This window comes from Aotus nancymaae, unplaced genomic scaffold (assembly GCF_030222135.1).
Source record: "Aotus nancymaae isolate 86718 unplaced genomic scaffold, 86718_ANA_hifiasm-v0.15.2.pri h1tg000010l, whole genome shotgun sequence".
In the NCBI taxonomy this organism is placed as follows: domain Eukaryota; kingdom Metazoa; phylum Chordata; class Mammalia; order Primates; family Aotidae; genus Aotus; species Aotus nancymaae.
Window position 1 is genome coordinate 49917532 of NW_026988421.1, and position 20512 is coordinate 49938043.

General features: G+C 39.1%; 1 protein-coding gene across 1 annotated transcript; it reads left to right on the forward strand.

Annotated features, from left to right (window-relative positions):
- Positions 1-2267: 2267 nt before the first annotated feature.
- On the forward strand, positions 2268-3244 carry LOC105712615 (bax inhibitor 1-like). The gene has a single exon (XM_064373676.1). It carries the CDS (start codon positions 2355-2357, stop codon positions 3066-3068), a length of 714 nt encoding a protein of 237 aa, XP_064229746.1. The 5' UTR covers positions 2268-2354; the 3' UTR covers positions 3069-3244.
- The last annotated feature ends 17268 nt before the right edge of the window (positions 3245-20512 follow it).

Below are 20512 nucleotides of genomic sequence, written 5' to 3' on the forward strand. Positions count from 1 at the left end.
GCCAATATCATACTGAATGGGCAAAAACTGGAAGCATTCACTTTGAAATCTGGCACTAGACAAGGATGCCCTCTCTCACCACTCCTATTAATATAGTATTGGAAGTTCTAGCCAGAGCAATCAGGCAAGAAAAAGAAATAAAGGGTATTCAATTAGGAAATGAGGAAGTCAAATTGTCTCTATTTGCAGATGACATGATTGTATATTTAGAAGACCCCATCATCTCAGCCCAAAATCTTGTGAAACTGATAAGCAACATCAGCAAAGTCTCAGCATACAATATCAATGTGCAGAAACCACAAGCATTCCCACACACCAATAACAGACTAAAAGAAAACCAAATCAAGAGCATACTGCCATTCACAATTGCTACAAAGAGAATAAAATACCTAGGAATACAACTAACAAAGGATGTAAAGGACCTCTTCAAGGAGAATTATGAACCACTGCTCAAGGAAATAGGAGACTATACAAACAGATGGAAAAACATTCCATGCTCATGGTTAGGAAGTATCAATATCATAAAAATGGCCATACTGCCCAAAGTAATTTAAAGATTCAATGCTATCCCCATCAAGCTACCTATGACCCTCTTCACAGAACTGGAAAAAAACACCTTAAACTCTGTATGCAACCAAAAGAGAGCCCACAGAGCCAAGACAATTGTAAGCAAAAAGAACAAAGCTGGAGGCATCACGCTACCTTACTTCAAACTCTACTACAAGGCTACAGTAATCAAAACAGCTTGGTACTGCTACCAAAACAGAGATATGGACCAATTAAACAGAACAGAGGCCTTGGAAGTAACATATACAACCATGTGATCTTTGACAAACCTGACAAAAACAAGCAATGGGGAAAGGATTCCCTGTTTAATAAATGGTGTTGGCAAAACCTGCTAGCCATGTGCAGAAAACAGAAACTGGACCCCTTCCTGACACCTTACACTAAAATTAACTCCAGATGGATTAAAGACTTAAACATAAGACCTAACACCATAAAAATCCTAGAAGAAAACCTCAGCAAAACCATTCAGGACATAGGCATAGGCAAGGACTTCATGACAAACACCTTGGCAACAAAAGCCAAAATAGACAAATGGGATCTAATTAAACTTCAGAGCTTCTGCATAGCAAAAGAAATAATCATTAGAGTGAACTGGCAACCAACAGAATGAGAAAAAATTTTTGCAAGCTACCCATCTGACAAAGAGCTAATATCCAGAATCTATAAAGAACTAAAACAGATTTACAAGACAAAAAACCCATTCAAAGTGGGCGAAGGATATGAACAGACACCTTTCAAAAGAAGACATACATGAGGTCAACAAACATATGAAAAAATTTTCATCATCAGTGGTCATTAGAGAAATGCAAATCAAAACTACATTGAGATACCATCTCACGCCAGTTAGAATGGCGATCATTAAAAAATCTGGAGATAACAGATACTGGAGAGGATGTGGAGAAATAGGAACACTTTTACACTGTTGGTGGTAGTGTAAATTAGTTAAACATTGTGGAAGACAGTGTGGCAATTTCTCAAGGACCTAGAAATAGAAATTCCATTTGACCCAGCAATCCCATTACTGGATATATACCCAAAGGATTATAAATCATTCTATTATAAACACACATGCACACGTATGTTCTTTGTGGCACTGTTTACAATAGCAAAGACCTGGAACCAACCCAAATGCCCATTGATGACAGACTGGACAAGGAAAATGTGGCACATATACACCATGGAATATTATGCAGCCATAAAAATGATGAGTTCGTGTCTTTTGTAGGGATGTGGATGAATCTGGAAACCAACATTCTCAGCAAACTAATGCAAGAACAGAAAATCAAACACATTTTCTCACTCATAGGCGGGTGTTGAACAATAAGAACAGATGAACACAGGGAGGGGAGCGTCACACACTGGGGTCTGTTGGCGGGGCCAGGGGAGGAACAGCAGGGGTTGGGGAGGTTGGAGAGGGATAACATGGGGAGAAATGCCAGATATAGTTGAGGGGAGGATGGAGGCAGCAAACCACATTGCCATGTATATACCTATGCAACAATCCTGCGTAATCTGCACATGTACCCCAAAACCTAAAGTACAATTTAAAAAAAAAAAAGAAAAGAAACAGTCGTTAGCTTTCAATATTCTTGTATTTATCATGCGCAACATATGGTGAAGGTTTGGCAAATAGCAGTTTGACATTCTACCAAGTCACAAAGAAAACACTATGTCTTTGGTCTAAAATTCACTGTCGAGTCAGAGCACATCCAGTGTTAGAAGCGCTGGTCGGCCTTGGAGAGGCTGGGTGGGAAGAGTGGAGGCTGTGTTGCACAGACTTTGGAACCATGAACATACTTGATCAAAAGATCAACTTTGATGTGCTTTTAAAATTTTCTCATATAACCCCCTCAACGCAGCAGCACCTAAAGAAGGTCTACGCAAGTTTTGCCCTTTGTCTGTTTGTGGCGGCTGCGGGGGCCTATGTCCATGTGATCACTCATTTCATTCAGGCTGGCCTGCTGTCTGCTTTGGGCTCCCTGATATTGATGATTTGGCTGATGGCAACACCTCATAGCCATGAAACTGAGCAGAAAAGACTGGGACTTCTTGCTGGATTTGCTTTCCTTACAGGAGTTGGCCTGGGCTCTGCCCTGGAGTTTTGCATTGCCATCAACCCCAGCATCCTTCCCACCACTTTCAAGGGCACAGCAATGATCTTCACCTGCTTTACCCTGAGTGCACTCTATGCCAGGCGTCGTAGCTACCTCTTTCTGGGAGGTATCTTGATGTTAGCCCTGAGCCTATTGCTTTTGTCTTCCCTGGGGAATGTTTTCTTTGGATCCATTTGGCTTTTCCAGGCAAACCTGTATGTGGGACTGGTGGTCATGTGTGGCTTTGTCCTTTTTGACATTCAACTCATTATTGAAAAGGCTGAAAATGGAGATCAAGATTATATCTGGCACTGCATTGATCTCTTCTTAGATTTCATTACTCTCTTCAGAAAATTCATGATGATCCTGGCCATGAATGAAAAGGATAAGAAGAAAGAGAAGAAATGAAGTGACCATCCAGCCTTTTCCGAATTTGACTTACTCTCCTTCCACCCCTCATTTCCTTTTTGCACACATTACAGGTGGTGTGTTCTGTGATAATGAAAAGCATCAGAAAAGCTTTTGTACTTTGTGGTTTCCTCTATTTTGAATTCTTTGATCAAAAAACTAATTAGCAGAATATAGTTTGGAGTTTGGCTTCGTCTTCCTGGGGTTCTCTTCGCTCCCTTTTTTGTTAACCCCATTCATAACCTCTTCCTCTGCTCAGGCAGCCAACTTGCCGTGGTGAGGAGTTGGGACCAGCAGAGGGCGCTAACTTCAGGAGTCCACTTTCCCACCAGTGGACCTGAACTGTTTGGTACAGCCACCCGGCTCTTCCTTCCTCATCATTGTTTGGTATGCACACAATTCCTATGGGACTGGGCCATGAGTTTTCCATTGGAAAGAAGTTCACTGGTCCCATTGTTAACTCAGCCTTGTTATATCTGATCTGTCAGGCCCTATAAAGAAAATGGAGAGCCTCTTCTGGTGGATGCTTTGCTTCCTCTGAGCTGCCCACACTGGTCTAGCAAACATACCTTTCTGCTTTGCCTTCACAAAAGTAATGTGGATTTGTGTGTGTTTCCTCTCCCACCCCTTGCCTGACCCTCAGCGAGTCAGCCTGCTTCCATCCATGGGTGGGAAGACCAGCACAAAGGGAAGACTAATTCTTGTCAGGCATTTTTGAAAAGGCTGATTATATGTCTCAAGGTACAGCATCGTAGGATTCCCCTAAACTTGCCCTGTTTTTGTTTTTTTAGTTGGTTATCTCCTTACTGAATGTTCTCTACTAGGTAGCTGTGATTAAGTGTCCCAAGAGAGCAAGGATAGGGAAAGGGAATGGTTGAGCCTCTGGAGCTCATTGTAACCAATCCTGCCAGACCTGTTTGGGGCAGCAGGGAGCAAACCTAGATAAGGACCTGTTTGGGACAGCAGGGAGCAAAATTTTTGCTAACCAAGCGGTTCCTCGTTCAGATCAATGGAACGGGGCTGTGATAACGTAGGAGGCAGCAATCCTAATAGTCCTTCAGTGCATTTTAGTCTATCCTGAACTAGGTATCAATTGGTGGTGTCAAGTCAGAGATCCAGGGCAGTAGATAAATGTTCACTTTACTGATGCACTTTAGTTTTTGGTCTGTTACCTATTTTCCAGAAATTTGTGGCCTTTTAGGTAGGAGTTAGGTGACCAAACCAGTGAGAGCCCCTATCCTTGCAGCTTTTGGCTTCCAAGTGTGGGTGGACAGTTCTAATGGTGATCTCCAGCTCCTTCCCTGTGGGCTGCCACAGACAGCTGCCCACAGAGGGGCCAGTGTGGGGTGTGATTGTTTCTCTGAGCTGCTCTACAGGGCTACAGTGTGAGGATCAAGCCTTTGAAAGCTCATTACCAGTAGGACATAATGTTTGGCTCTCCTTATTCACAACCAGTGTACAGTTTGACACAGTGGCTGTGGGTTCACGGTGCACCATGTCACTGTGCTATCCTATGAAACCATTTGTTTGCAAGTTGTGTTTATTCCTGGAGTGGCATGCCACCTGGAATGGCTCACTTTCACTGAGGGTGCTGTTCTGATTTAGCTGCTGCCTCCAGCCTCTGGCTTGATAACTTAATAAAGGGACTTTCTTCCTATTAAACCCCTGTTAGCAACTCTCCATGAATTTGGTGATTCTCTGCCAGGCCCAAGAATTTGAGTTACATCTCTTGAAGCCAAACTCTACCTTCTGTGCTTTTATTGCTTGGAATAATGGAGTTCTTGAGAAACAGTGCCAAGAATGACAAGATATTAAAAAAAAAAACAAAAAAAAACTACTTTTAAAGAAAATGCCTAACAGATTTTTAAAATACAGTTATCTCTAATTACCACTTTCTTTTCTAGTTCCTTAATTTTCAGCTCAGGCTGCATTCTAACTCATACTGTGAAGACAAAGGTGTTTTTGATTCAGAAATATATGAAATCTACATAGTCTTAATTTGTAAAAAATAAAGAAAATTCCTTAACCTTTAAAAAAATAAATAAATAAATAAAAATAAAATTCACTGTCAAAGTTGTAGGGTAAACATTAAAAAAGATTTATTCTTGAGAATAAATAAAATTGAAAGTGAAAGACTGCAATTTTGAATCTGAAAATGTTATATTACTGTGACGACTTGATGTGTAGTAGACTCAGATCAAAATAACTATGGTCTCCATTTACATTTTTATATATACCAAGTAAATAAAGACTTTGTACAAAATTACATAGTTTACTAATCCACCTAAAATCTTGTCAACCCTGAGAAATGAGATGCTCCTTGATCAGTTTTGGGGAATCTTCCTTCTATCTTCCAAAGTATATGAAAACTTATGGGCTAATCCCCAAAGGCTCCTCACCTTGTGTCTTTCTAGAACTGTGACAACCAAAAGGGATGGGGTAATGCAGATGTATCATGACTGCTGAAGCTGGACAAAAAGAACATCCTTACCTAGTACGAACAGTACGTTTTTAGATAACATTAAGTGCCCTCCAGGTTTCACACAGTTCACAATAATCTTTTTAAATAATTGCTACCATTTGAGTAGTACTCTCAGAAAATTACAAGGCTGTCAATTTATTCTCCAGCTTTTAAAATTCTATCACCCATTTCCCTAAGGTAACTGGCTGCAATGTCTTAAATCTCTAAAGAGGAAGTCACATTTATATTATACATTACATTGATATTTTCCTCACTTCGTTAATTTTTTAGAAAGTAAGTATAAACTTTTAGTTCAGTTTAATGTACTATATGATTAATTTCTCTCTACTTCATCTGGAGTTTTTTAATTGGCAAAATTAATGTCAATGTTGAAAGAGGTCCAGTAATATACAGCACTATTATATTAATTTGCCAGAAATGATCTTTTTTATTACTTAATACAAAGGAAAGTACTGTTTTCCTAAAATTTTGAGATTGCAAGTTTCCTTTTCAAAAGTAAATTTTAACTGAGCATTTGCTTTTCAAATTTATAATGGAAGCACTTGCTAGAGTTTTGTTTTGTTTTTTAATAGTGTGTACATACTGGCTATTTAAGGTTTAATTTTAGACTACACCTATATAAGATTCAACAATACTATTATAAATTTGCATCCCCCAAATCTTAAAATTTCACTTGATTTTTTTCTCTCATCAAGCAATCAAGCATGCAAGTGAAAATCTAGCAAAAGTAAGTAAGGCCAAGCTTTGTAAAAACATTAACTCTCTATTTAGCTCATGTTCTCTTTTGCCTCAATAGATTGTGAAATGTCAAGTAAATAATTTGTGAGTTCCATATGTCACTGGAAATCTTCGAGTGATATTTATTCCAAAACTTTAAGAAGATAGGTCAGAACCTAGTTTGTCTCTAAGTATCTGTTTTCCCTCTTCCTTAATATATTAATGTATTAATCCATTCTCATGTTATTAATAAAGACATACCTGAGACCAGGTAATTTATAGAGCTAAGAGGTTTAATTGACTCACAGTTCCACAGAGCTGGGAAGGCCTTGGGAAATTTACAATCATGGCAGAAGTAGAAGCAAACATGTGCTTCTTCACATGTTGGCAGCAACAATTGCTGAGCAATGTGTGGGGAAACCCCTTATAAAACCATCAGATCTTGTGAGAACTCATTCACTATTATGAAAACAGTATGGAGGTAACCACTCCCATGATTCAACTACCCCCCACTAGGTTCTTCCCACAACACATGGGGGTTATGTGAACTACAATTCAAGATAATATCTGAGTGGGGACACAGCCAAACCATATCATTCTGCCCCTGTCTCCTCCCAAATCTCATGTCCTAACATTTCAAAACCAATCATGCCTTTCCCACAGTTCCCCAAAGTCTTAACTCATTTCAACATTAACTCAAAAGTCCACAAAGTCTCATCTGAGACAAGGTAAGTCTATTATACCAACGTGCCTGGAAAATCAAAGGCAAGTTGGTAAATTCCTAGATACAATGAGGATACAAATATTGGGTAAATACACCCATTCCAAATGGGAAAAACTGGTCAAAACAAAGGGGCTACAGGCCCCATGCAAGTCCAAAATCCAGCAAAGCAGTCAAATCTTAAAGCTCTAAAATGATCTCCTTTGAATCTATGTCTTGCATCTAGGTCATGCTGATACAAGAGGTGGGCTCCAAAAGCCTTGGGCAGCTCCACCCCTGTTGCTTTGCAGGGTGCAGCTCCCCTCCTAGCTGTTTTCATCAGCTGGTGTTGAGTGCCTGAAGCTTTTCCATGTGCACAGTGCAAGCTGTCAGTAGATGTACCATTCTGGGGTCTGGTGGACATGGGGTTGCACAGTTGTGGGTTCTGCTAGGGTAGTGTGGAAGGGAAATGTGCAGTTGGAGTCCCCACATGGAATCCCCACTGGAGCATTGCCAGTGCCCCACTAGGGCATTGCCAGTGCTCCAATAGGCAGTGTCCCAGTGGGGACTTTGTGTAGGTGCTCCAACCCCACATTTTCCTTCCACACTACCTTAGAAGAGGTTCTCCATAGGGGTTTTGTCCCTGCAGTACACTTTTGCCTGGACATACAGACATTTCCATACATCCTCTGAAATCTAGTCAGAGGTTTCCCAACCTCAGTTCTTGACTTCTGTGTACCCATAGGTTCAACACCATGTGTAAACTACCAAGGTTTAGGGCTTGCAACCTCTAATGTAATTGCCTGAGGTGTATCTTGGCCCCTCTTAGCCACAGCTGGAGCTGAAATAGCTGGAACACAGGGAGCCAAGTTCCTAGGATGCACATAGCAAGGGGGGCAGCCTGGCCTGGCCCACAAAACCATTTTTTCCTCCTATACCTCCAGGCCTGTGATGGGAGGGGCTGCTGCAAAGGTCTGACATGTCCTGGAGACATTTCCCCTATTGTCTTTGTGCTTAGCATTTGGCTCCACATTACTTATGCAAATTTCTGCAGCAGGCTTGAATTTCTCTCATACAATCTTTTTTTTTTCTATTCTACAGCACCATCATGCTGCAAATTTTTCAAAATTTTATGCTCTACTTCCTTTTGAATGCCTTGCCACTGAGAAATTTGTTTTGCCAGGTACCCTAAATGATCTCTCTCAAGTTCAAAGTTCCACAGATCTCTAGGGCAGGGGCAAAATGCTGCCAGACTCTTTGCATAGTGAGAGTGACCTTTGCTCCAGTTTCCAGTAAGTTCCTCATCTCCATCTGAAATCACCCCAGCCTGCACCTTATTGTCCATGTCACTATGAGTGTTTTGGTCAAAGCCATTCAACAAGTCTCTCGGAAGTTCCAAACTTTCCCATATCTTTCTGTCTTCTGAGCCCTCCAAATCTCTAGGAAGTTCCAAACTTTCTCATATCCTCATGTCTTTTGAGCCCTCCAAGTCTCTAAGAAGTTCCAAACTTTCCCACATTTTTCTATCTTCTTCTGAGCCCTCCAAACCGTACCAACCTCTGTCTGTTACCCAGTTCCTAAGTTGCTTCCACATTTTCAGATATCTTTATAGCAGTACCTCACTACTTGGTACCAATTTACTGTATTAGTTCATTCCCACACTACTAATAAAGGTATACAGTGACTAGGTAATTTATAAAAGGAAGAGGTTTAATTGACTCCCAGTTCTGCAGGGCTGGGGAGGCCTCAGGAAATTTAAGATTATGGCAGAAGGGGAAGCAAACACATCCTTGTTCACATGGTGGCAGCAAGGAGAACTGCTGAGTGAAAGTGGGGAAAAAGCCCCTTATAAACCATCAGATCTTGTGAGAACTTACTATCATGAGAACAGCATGAAGGTAACTGCCCTCATGGATTTAATGACTTCCAACAGAGTCCTTCCCATGACACATGGGGATTATGGGAACTACAATTCAAGATGAGATTTGGGTGGGGACACAGCCAAATCATATTACTTTAGCAAAATAAAACCTTTTTCTATATGAACATTCAATCACTCAGAACAAAAGTACATTTTTCTACCCTTCTTGCAGCTATTTGGTGGCATGTAACCAAGGTCTGAACAAAGCATGTAAGCAGAGCGATCATATGTCACTTTCAGAGTGAAAGAGGAGTATGTCTCTTCTTTCCTCCTTATGCCCTAGTATATTGAAATGTGGCAAGGTGCCTAGACCTTGCATAGCCATCTTAGTCCATTCAGTGATTACTAGAATATAGGCTAACCACATGGCTGTTAATTTAGTTAATAGATACACTCAAGTAAGATGGAAAAGTGAATACTTATCAAGATAATGTAAAGCAGACACTTATTTCCCAATTTCTCTAACCTATCTTGTGAATATGTTTATATCAGGGAATATTAAAAGATTCAAACACCTGCTTCAAATCTACATATCAAATCATGTTGCTGGACAACATGATAGGCAATCAGACAAAATATTTAGTCAGAAATGAGATATCTAAATAATGCCTATTTTCTTCATCCAGAAGAATATTTTATCCATGTAGAGAGCTTAGTTTTCAATACACTAGATAGTAATCTTAAACATAATTCCACATACACTCATGATACTCAAATTGGTACCAAGTGCAGCTGCCAATATTCCTGAGATCCAAAACTTCCTGGATTTTTCTCCTTTTCAATCCATCAAACAATATTTCATGAGTGCTCAAATAATTAGTGCATATATTTTGTCAAAATTATGTAGAATACTGATACAAGATATGAGAAATCTGAAAAAAGGAAACTGAAAAACCAAAGCAAAGAATCTAGAGACACATCTCATGGAGAAAATAAAACTTTAAAAAATGATAATATATGTATTTGAATCATGAGTGTATTAATGGTCATTCATTAGCACTTAACTTCAGTGTTACTTAATGACGTAGATAGCATTTATCTTTCCACCATCTCACTGAATGGAATATCCTAAGAGCAAAGAGGATATCCTGTACTCATTTTCTAGAATGCAGTATCCAGAACACTCTGAAATACACTTTTCAAAAATGAATCATCCTCTAATGAGTAAATTAATCATAGGAAAAGTAATTAAACAACCAGATTTTTTTTTAATTCCAAATACCTTACACAAATGCCTGCAACACAGTTTTTATTTATTATTTGTAGAATGGTTGAGCTACAGAGCCAAAGAAGCAAGTGGCAAAGAATCTCAAGTGCACAGATGTTGATCAAAAGTTTAAGTTAAGAGCTGTCCATGAAATCATATTTGGCAAATAAGCAAGAATCAAAGTTAAGAAACAGAAATATGATAACAGCAATGTCTTACACTATGTACTACTTCATTTATCCCTGCAATTGCTTCATCAACTCATACTCTCATTCCCATTTCAAAGATGAGAAAATGGAGCCATTGAAGGGTTTTGAATTGTGCCCAATTTTGCACGGGTTGTCAGAATTGCAATCCCTATGATAACACCGTGTTGGGACTCAGAAACAGCTACTCCAAAATATGGCATTTTTGTTACTGGGGAGAGCAGATATACAGTTCTTGTCTAATTTGTGTCAGAGATGCTTAAACCAAAGTGAGTCTGTCTTGAATAGGTGATGGGTAAAATGGGGCTAGGACCTGCTGGGCTACACTCCCAAGAGGTTAGGCATTCTTAGTCACAAAATGAAGTAGGAAGTTGCAGGACTGGAATCACAAAATACAGGTCACAAAGTCCCTGCTGGCAAAAAAAGGAGGTGGTAAAGAAGCCAGCAAAAACCACCAAAACCAAGATGGCTACTAAAGTGACCTCTAGTCATGCTCACTGCTCATTATACTTATACATGACTTAAAATGCATCAGCATGCTGAAGACTCTCCCATTCATCAGCCCATGAAAGTTTACAAATGCCATGACAATGTCTGGAAGTTACTCTAAATAGTTCAAATGTGGGAGGAACCCTCAGTTCCAGGAATTTCCCACCCCTTTCCTGAAAAACTCATAAATAATCCCCTCTTATTTAGCATATGATCAAGAAATAGCCATAAACATAGCCAACCAGCAGCCCGGGAGGTTATGGAGTAGCTATTTTTTGTTTCTTTGCTTCTCTAATAAATTTACTTTCACTTTATTCTATTGCCCCAAATTCTTTCTTGTGCAAGATCCAATAATGCTCTCTTGGAGTCTGGATTGAGGCCCCTTTGTGGTAACATTTGAAAGAAAAAAAATCAACTAAGAGACATCACAAAGATAACATAGAATTTATTTAAAATAAATATTGTTTAAACAGCTTCTTGTAGGAAAAAGTAGATATGCCCAAAAGGAGGAGTAGGATGATCCTGTAGGAAAACAGCACAAAGGGACCTCTGCAAGGAGTGTAATCATGTTGAACTTCTTCAAATTCCCACCTCTGTCTCAAGTCTCCGCCCTTTCCTTTGTCTAATTTTTCCTGGTGCAGCCTTAAATTCCTGCCCTTGCTTCACCTAGGCTTATGGAACCCGAATTTACTATTGTTTAATGTGCATGTGCAGGGCTGGTGATCAACAGAATTCCTGACTGTTGGTGGCCTTGCTTCTTACTCCCACCTCATGAAGGTTACATAGCAATCAAATCCATACCTAGTGTTCTTTGATATCTCTTTGGAATTTTCTTATCTGCTGTAATCTTTACTTATGGTTTGAAGGTTTTCTTAGGAATGTCCCCTTTGCCCTCTTTATCAGCATATAGCTGGAGATCTTCTGGCATTTTAACTGCAGAATCAATTATTACTGGCCATCTTAAGATGTGTTCTGGGGCACTTTGTTTCTGTCTATGTACCTCCTTTCCTCCTTATCCACATTTGACTAAGTGCCCACTCACTCCAGCAATGCTTTCATATTCGAATTTTGGGTGGTCCCTCTGGAATGAGGGGACCCAGACTTCCTTCCCAGACTTTTCCTTTCTCAGGTGCTCCCCTCACCTACTCATGTCTTGCTGTTTTAGCCATTTCTTCACTTTGATTGAAATAAAAATGAAATAACTACCTTCTCCGTGTCTCTCTGACCTCCTCCCATGCCCGTGGTCTCTCCCATAGATGTTGAAGTTCATTTATCTGCCTAAGAGCAAAACTGACCAAGGAGAACAATTGTTTTTCCTTTCCCTCTTTAATCTCATGGCAGAAAAGATTAAGACTACAACCACAGCTCAACAGCCTCTTTTATAAGTATAATAATTATCTCAAGAATTATTTAAATTCCCAAGACTACTATTCACAAGTTAATCTCTGATTCTGGATGCATTCACTATCCCTAGTAATCCCCTCAACACTCCTCTCCTCCAACCTCCCATAACCCATTTTACCAGGATTCAAGCCCTCATTGTTTTTATAACTTCAAGATGGCATATAAGCTTATCTACTTCAATAGGAAGTTAAGACTTTATTCTGAAGGCTCCCACATATATATGTGTCAGGGTTGCCACCTTTGGGGGTCTGTTCTGCAGACCCTGACTCAACAACAGATGAATAAAGTACACTCAAACACAAAATACAGTGAATGAGCAGGCTGGGTGTCTGTGGCTACTTACAGGCACTTGAGAAGAGGAGAGTGCTGTAAAGAGATAGTAGCCACTCGCCCTGACACACTGGCTTCACTGGCCTTTATTCAGCACACGTTAAATGACAAAAACTCTGAGGCAATACCACTAGAGGTTAAAGATTAAGGGAAATGTTCCAATGACCAAAGCAAAAACCATTAGAGGGTAATCTCCCTGATCGACCTCCCCGCAAGAGGGCCATCTGGCTCAAAGGTTAGTTTTAAGACCACATAAGTAAACAAGTTAGTTAGGTAAACTCTCCACATTCCTTTGTTTCTACTCTATTTATCTATGGGGACAGGGCTGTCTTCAGCCAAAAACTGTAGGAAAAACCCTTAGACCTTCCAAAAGAGTTTGAGACTATATTCTATAACTTTCTCTAATATTTTTCCTTTAAAATTTTTTCCACCCCCTGACTGAATCTCTACATATATGTTAAATAAATTTTTATGTCTTTTGTCCTATTAATCAATCTGCTTCATGTCAGTGACTTTTCAGTGAAACTTTAGGGAGCCAAGAGACTGAATCATAATAACAACAAATAAAGAGCAAGTAACAAGATAGACACAAATTTGCAAAGATCAGGTCAATTCTTTAATGATCTTTGAAATAACCAATAAAAATGCCAAAGGCCCATTGTTTAAATTCTGAAGAATTTGTCACTGCAATTCCAGACTAGACTGTGCTCTTCCAGACTGAACTAACAATAGATTTGAAAAACATATAACTAAGCCTATTATTTTATGAATGTCTTCACTTTGGTTGAAATAGAAATAAATTACCTTCTATGAAATGTTCAAAATATTCAAATTACTTTATTAAAATATTCAAATTAGTTTAATGAGTTCAATGAAATCCCTTTAAAATGTATTAAAGCACAATTCAGACAAGCTTAATATCTGCTTAGAAATTTAACAATTGTTGGCTGCTTCAATAGGAAGTACTATACTATATTTCTCTTTTATTTTATTTTATTACTGATATAACAGTTAAGAAGGAATTACTTAGGCATATAGCAAGGGTATGGGAGTCCTAAGTAAGGTTTTTATTTTTAACAAAAAGTTGCCCCATATCATTTTCTAGCAAAGAGCAGCCTACAGGCAGGAGCTTGCACAGGTGAATGCCAGCAAGAACTAAGGACTAGACATTTTCAAAATGGCAGCTCCATATTCCCTTCTCTGCCAGGCAGGCACATGTATTGTAAGGAACAGACAAGATGGTACCGATCAAATAGCCCATTTGCATAAGAGAATTAGAGTGTGACAACCAGCCTTCCCCAAGTGCTATGCAAACATCATACCTGATTGAACCAATCTGTGAGTCCTACATAAATCAGATACCACCTCCTCAAACTGGACTCTAAACTCAGTGCATTCATTACCAGTTGATCTTTTCTCCACTCAGAGATCCCTTCCTCTATAGAGAAAGCTGTTTCTCTTTCTCTTCTATCTATTAAACCTCTGCTTCTAAACTCCTTGTATATGTCTGTGTCCTTAATTTTGCTGGTGCATGACAACAAACCCGTTTTATACTTCAGACAGCATAGCCATTTCATAATGGGGGCTTGCTCGGGATACCAAGGTACAACGTTCATTGAAATGGTGAGTAGAGGAGCAGACTCCAACTCTGTCCTTTCATTCAGAGGCTCCCGGCCTCCATTTTAGACCTTTCATGAAAGACTTAGCCATTGCATAGGACTGGAAGAAGTCCTGGGGCAACTGAGGATTTCTGGCCAGGGATACCATCAGGTGTTATCCAAAGGCTTCTGGATTGACCCCAGCCTCCAACCACCCCAATGGAATGTTGGCAACAGGATCTCCAAATTTCCTATTATAATTTCCTCCTTTCCAATCCATGACTTATGTCTCTTATCTTCTCTATGTATACAATGTGCAGGATATTTTACAGTTTGAGAAAGTAATCTTGTTTGGCAAGATCAAGGAATGTCATAATAACTGGGGATATAACTCAAGGGAAGAAGTCTTTGTGAGTATCTAGGAACAGAGGGTTTTTTTCCCCTCCCAACAGTGAGCATCTCTCTCTATATATTAGTCATTGGTCTGGAAAGCATATGGAATTTACAGGTCTCTCTCTGCCCTTGGTGTGGAGAACACATGGCATTTCTAAGTCTCTCTCTGGCCTTAGTATGGACATCACAAGGTGTCTCAAGGTCAGCAGCTCCACATAGTAAAATAGGAATCCTCACCATGAGCCACATTGTTGGTCCTTTACTGAAACACCCAAGCTTTCAAATTCCCTTCTGTTTCTGGGCCTCTCTATTAGGAAACAGACTTTATGCTGCTTCTGTAAATGGGAAAATTCTACCTTCAACAACTAGAAGTAAAATATCCTTCAAAGCTAAATCTTACACTTGATACTGTCCCATCAGCAGGAAAATAGTCACTCAGTCCCTATGTTCTTTTAAGGCACCTATTCTGCCTTCAGTTAGAATGGTACTTAATTAGTAAGGTGATTTTAAGCTCAGACGTTAATCAAAACCATTCTCTAAAGGTAAACACTTCAGCACAAGCCATAATAGCAGGATACAGAGTTCAATCTAGCATTCCTCCTCCATTAAAGAGGCCTTGCCCAACTATTACGTAGTTTGTCTCAAGATCTATATTTTAGGGAGCCAGGCAAGTCACACAAGTCTGGGAAGTCAAACGGGAAATCACAGGAAAAGAACTAGAGCCACTTGCTTGAGCATAACTAACCCCAAAGGGGAAATCACAGGAAGAGAACTAGAGCCACTTGCTTGAGCATAACTAACCCCAAAGGGGAAATCACAGGAAGAGAACTAGAGCCACTTGCTTGAGCATGACTAACCCCAAAGGGGAAATCACAGGAAGAGAACTAGAGCCACTTGCTTGAGCATGACTAACCCCCAATTAGTTCCTCTGGTTCCATGGCTGGGGGTTATGCCTGAAACCATGGGTAGCACTTCCAACAAGGTGTCAAGACCCAGGAACCACTAAGGGAAAATAGCAGGGGGGATGCCCCCATTGTCTTCCTCTTTATCCTGGGTCACACCAAACAAAAAGGAAACTGAAAGGACTCATATTTTTTTCTACTTTTTTTTCTAGATAGGTACCATCTTCAGCCTGCACTCCCCTGGAGTATGTTATGAAGCACAAGGACTCCTTTGACTCTCAGATTTTAAAGAAAAAGTGGCTTATTTTCTTTCTCACAAGGGCATAGCCTGTTTGCTAGACCTTTGCTAGCATTACAAAAACCAGCCCAGCCCTTTTAGCAATCATATTGGGCAGGCCAAAGAGAATAATTCTCCAAAATTAGAAAGCAACTTTCAGAGGAACCATCTGAGGCAGCTATTGGGTGTCCTAGCCCATAAAGCCACTCTTATTTGGGGCCACCTCAAAATACACCACCAGCTCTTCCACCTCCACCATCTCTTATAATTTCCCACTTCCCTACCTTTGCTCTTACTCCTACAGGAAATGCCCAATGGAGGTGATACCACTAGGGTTCAAGTTTTCTTCTCATTTCAGGTCCCTAGGCAAATAAAAGAAGGCTTAATCTGATTTTCTGAAGATCCTGATAGGTATATAGAGGCTTTCCAAAATGTAACCTAGGTGTTTGACCTCTCATGAAGACATGTTATGTTGCTTCTAAGCTTAATCCTAACTGCAGCTGAAAAGCAGGCAACAGAGAAATTCGGAGATGAACAATATGTCTCTTATAATAACCCTAAAAAGGAAAGAGAAAACAAGGAAGGGGAACAAATAGAAAAAACGCCATTCCCATAGGAAGAGAGTCAGTACCTTTTGGCAACCCTAACTAGTACCCCCAGACTTTTCTATGGTGTTTTTCCTTCTTTCAAGGTTTACAATGGCTCCTATCTCTTCTTTTATAATGTTCCTCCAAACTAGGAAAATATAATTTCCCCAAACCTTAAAATACTTGGCTTAGAGTTGAGCTAAGGGGAAAGGAACCCAGAAGCCTAACATGCTGGCAAAAGGGTAAAAAAAAAAATTTGGTTTATTTTGTTTTACTAGTCAAGTTTTGGCTTTTCTCTCCCCATGCAAACTAGCAAAAGGGATAATAAGGATTATTGTTTATATTATCTGTAAAGTTTTAATTAATAAAAAAAATTGTGAGGTTGGTCTTAAGATGTAGTCAATCTGGTGTGTTTTGTGTGTCCTTCTGTATAGTTCTGTCAAAAGAAAGCATAACTTAGGTTAGGATACAGGCCCAGGACCCATAAACCTGCTGTTCAAGCCAGCCCAACAAAATGGCCAATAACAAACATGGCTATAGGCCTCCATCTTGTTTCATCTCCTTGCATGGCAATACTTCATTTTAGTCTCTGCCAATTAAAAATGGTTGCTGTCTCCTTGTGCTAAGTCAGTTCCTGGGTAGAGGCTACAAAATCAGATAAGCCAGTTTGTTGATCTGGGTGGTGTCACTTGATCCATGAAGGGCAAGGTTTACAAAATATCTTAAGCACTGAGCTCCACAGCAGTTGAAGGAGCATCAAAATCTTGTAGCCTCCAGATGCATGACTCCTAAGCCATGGTTTCCAATCTTGTGGCTAGTTTCTTGGTCTGGTCCCAGGCAACAGGGAAATATATCTAAAGAAGGGGCTGCTATCATATTTGCTTTGTACTATAAACTGTAAACCAGGGTCCTCCCAAAGTTGGTTTGGCCTACACCCAGGGATAAGGAAGGACAGCTTGGGGGTTGGAAACAAAATGAGTTGGTTGGGTTGGATCTCTTTCATTATCTCAGTCACAATTTTGCAATGATGGTTTCAAAAGCTGCCTATCACCCCTTTGAAAATACCTTGTACACTCATTAAGTCATAACCTAATTAAGATTTGTTAGTTTCACGTATGAGGTTACTTTTTGTAAAGTTCAAAAACTGAAAATCTTAACTGCTTGGTGTAACTAAAGTTGAGTAACAAGGGATTTAAAAGGATTTTCTTAAAGAGCACTCAGCTTAATTAAAAGTGGATATTCAAGTTATCGGTATATTTGAAAGTCCTTTATGCTTTTCTCTTCTTGGATCTTGTTTTTCCAGAAAAAAATGTTTTCTTCTCAGTCAACTAAATTATTTTTCTCCAACTTTTTTCTTGCCACTCATACTACATGCATAAGAGGCCCTAAGATAACTTCTGGTAGCATGGAACTCCTTGGGAAAAACAGAGGAGTCACCACAGACACCATTCTGGGGGGAAAAAAAACCCTCTGTTTTCCTCATGAAACCCGAAGAATTAAAAGTGAACAGTTCCCTCTCAAACTCAAAGGCTCTGTTCTGTTTTGCATTGTGTTATTTGACAGTTTTGAGCTTTGGGAGTAATAAGTTATTTTCCATTAAGAGAGAACTTTGGTGTGTAACAACTAGGTAGGAAATACACTTTAAGGGATAGCTAATAGTAGTTACAAATCAGAGAAGCATGCTCTTGGCCACCTGAAAGATATGGAAACATCCCCACACCCCAATGAGAGATGAGACTCCGATGGGGAAAGGGCTGATTACAAATAGGCCAACTGGCTTTATGTTGCCTTCCAGTGAAATACATGGTAGAAGCAATGCACTATCTCATAGTATCTCATTCCTTTTGGGGATCCCAAATCCAGTATACAAAAAGTGCCCTTAATTTTGGGAATCTGTCTTTGTCTTCAGCTGTGCCTGTTATGCCCTAGAAATGCATGCCTTCCTGGCCCTGTACCTGCAAGAGCTCCACCCTGAAATCAGTAATCCAATTAAGAAATCCGCAAATGAAAAATCTTACAAATGCTGAATCTTCTGTTTGTGTTGCTATATATGTGTTGTGTGTAATGTCTATAAAAAGAGCACTAATTGATTGGTTTATAGAAAAATCAGCACATATATTTTTTAGTTTAAGTGACTTTAAATTTTAAGAAATAAATAGACTTAAGGATTATTGGTAAAATGCAAGTGTCATCAAAAATACAAATAATTGGTCTAAATCATACAAAGTAGATACTAGATTTGCTAAATGTTCTAAGGTTGTATACTGCCTGGTTTACAGAGAGGTAAGGCTTGAGACACGTGGACTTAGATGCTAGAAGAAGTCAGGTCTTATTGGCACTTCTGTCTGGGTCCCAGGCGTTATAGCCGGTACATAATTCAAAGCACTTACTAAACAGATTTTTCACCAAATGTAAAAGTTGCTAAGAGTTAACAGTGCAACATATATTTGAGATTACTAAATAGTATTATATGCAAGGAATATAGAAACAGTAAACTGTGTCTTTTTAGTAAAAGAATGTAAGAAACTATGGGAATGTAAATTTTACCCAGGGGACAAGGGATTATATTAAATTTGATAAGATAAAGCTAGAGGTCTAAGCAAGTTATAGAAATATTGTAAAAATTAATCTTGCAAAAATGTGTAAATATTAACTAATTCAAAAGGATAATATATGGTCTTTTCCATAAATTTAGCATTGAAATAAAAGCACACCAAGGTTGTCCTAAGATGCTAATCTGCCCTTTAGCAAAAGGGGTTATAAAGGTTTTGTAAATATTTCACCTCATAGTCAAATTGGTTAAAATTAGATGGAATTATCTATAGAGTTTCATTTAAACAAGTTGGGATTAACATTAATAAACTAATGCAAGAGTAAAATTTGGCTTTGAACAGGATTTTCATGTAATAGTGAAGACTAACAAAAGGTTTTTGCCTTTTGAGTCATCATTTTGGAAAATAAATAAATTGTGGCAATCTGGAATTCTATTTCACAAAATCAAGTGTTTTAAACTTCTAACATTTAACAGGTGCTGCAGAATCACACTTTAAGATTCAAAATTCTCTTTCCTGATGCCTGGCTTTTTGGATATTTCAGAGGGCCCTTGAATCATTCAGAAAAGAGATGAACAGGATTATTTGACATGTTTAGTCACAGGAGAAGGCCAAAATTATATCCAATCTTCTTTAAGTTATATTTTGCTGAATAATATTATGTTCCAAAATGATATGGGATTTCTAAAATTGTAATGCCTAAATAAATGCTATCAATTATAATTAAGGGTAAAGTTATTATAAGTCACAGAGATAACTAAACTTGTCAGTCATGTTTTCAACTGTAACCATCCAGAAATTTTGTCATTTACAGATGATTGTTATCGTGCTTTGTTCCTTCTCAAAAGATGGGTTATAATCAAGCTATAAGACTTTAACAGGTCTTCTCAAATGCAAGTTTTTAATAGCTTTGAAGATTGTAACATTGGAATAGTGAAAGAATGTATGCAACTTATGAAGAACTGAAATGTTCACAAACATCAAACAAAACAAGAGTTAACTAAATGGAGCCATAGCTGCTGTTCTCCAAGATGCACCTTTTCATCAGGAAGAAGCCAAAAAGAGTTATCGCCCAATACCCACTAACAGCAGTTAGGGTTACCACCCCAGAGGGGGGAATGATATAGGAGTTAAGAAGGAATTACTCAGGCAGATAGCAAGGGTATGGGAGTCCTCAGCAAGGCTTTTCTTTTTAACAACAAGCTCCCCCAAATCATTTTCTAACGAAGAGCAGCCTGCAAGCTGAGAGCTTGCATGGGTAAATGCTGACAGGAACTAAGGATAGACATTTTCAAAATGGTGGCTCTTTCTATCTATCCTTCTTTACCAGTCACATGTATTGTAAGGAACAGACAAGATAATACTGATCAACTAGAAATCTCATTTGCATAAAAAGATTAGGATGGGCAACCAGACTCCCCTGAATGCTATGTAAATGTCATACCTGTTGAAACTAATCTGTGAGCCCTACATAAATCAAATACCACCTCCGCAAACTTAACTGTAAAACTCGGTGCATTCACCACCAACTGGTCCTCTCTCAGCTCAGAGATAGCTTCCTCTATAGAGAAAGCTGTTTTGCTTTCTCTTTTCTTCTATCTATTAAACCTCCACTCCTAAACTCCAACTGTGTCTGTGTCCTAAATTTTTCTGGGGCATGATGACAAACCCCAGGTTTA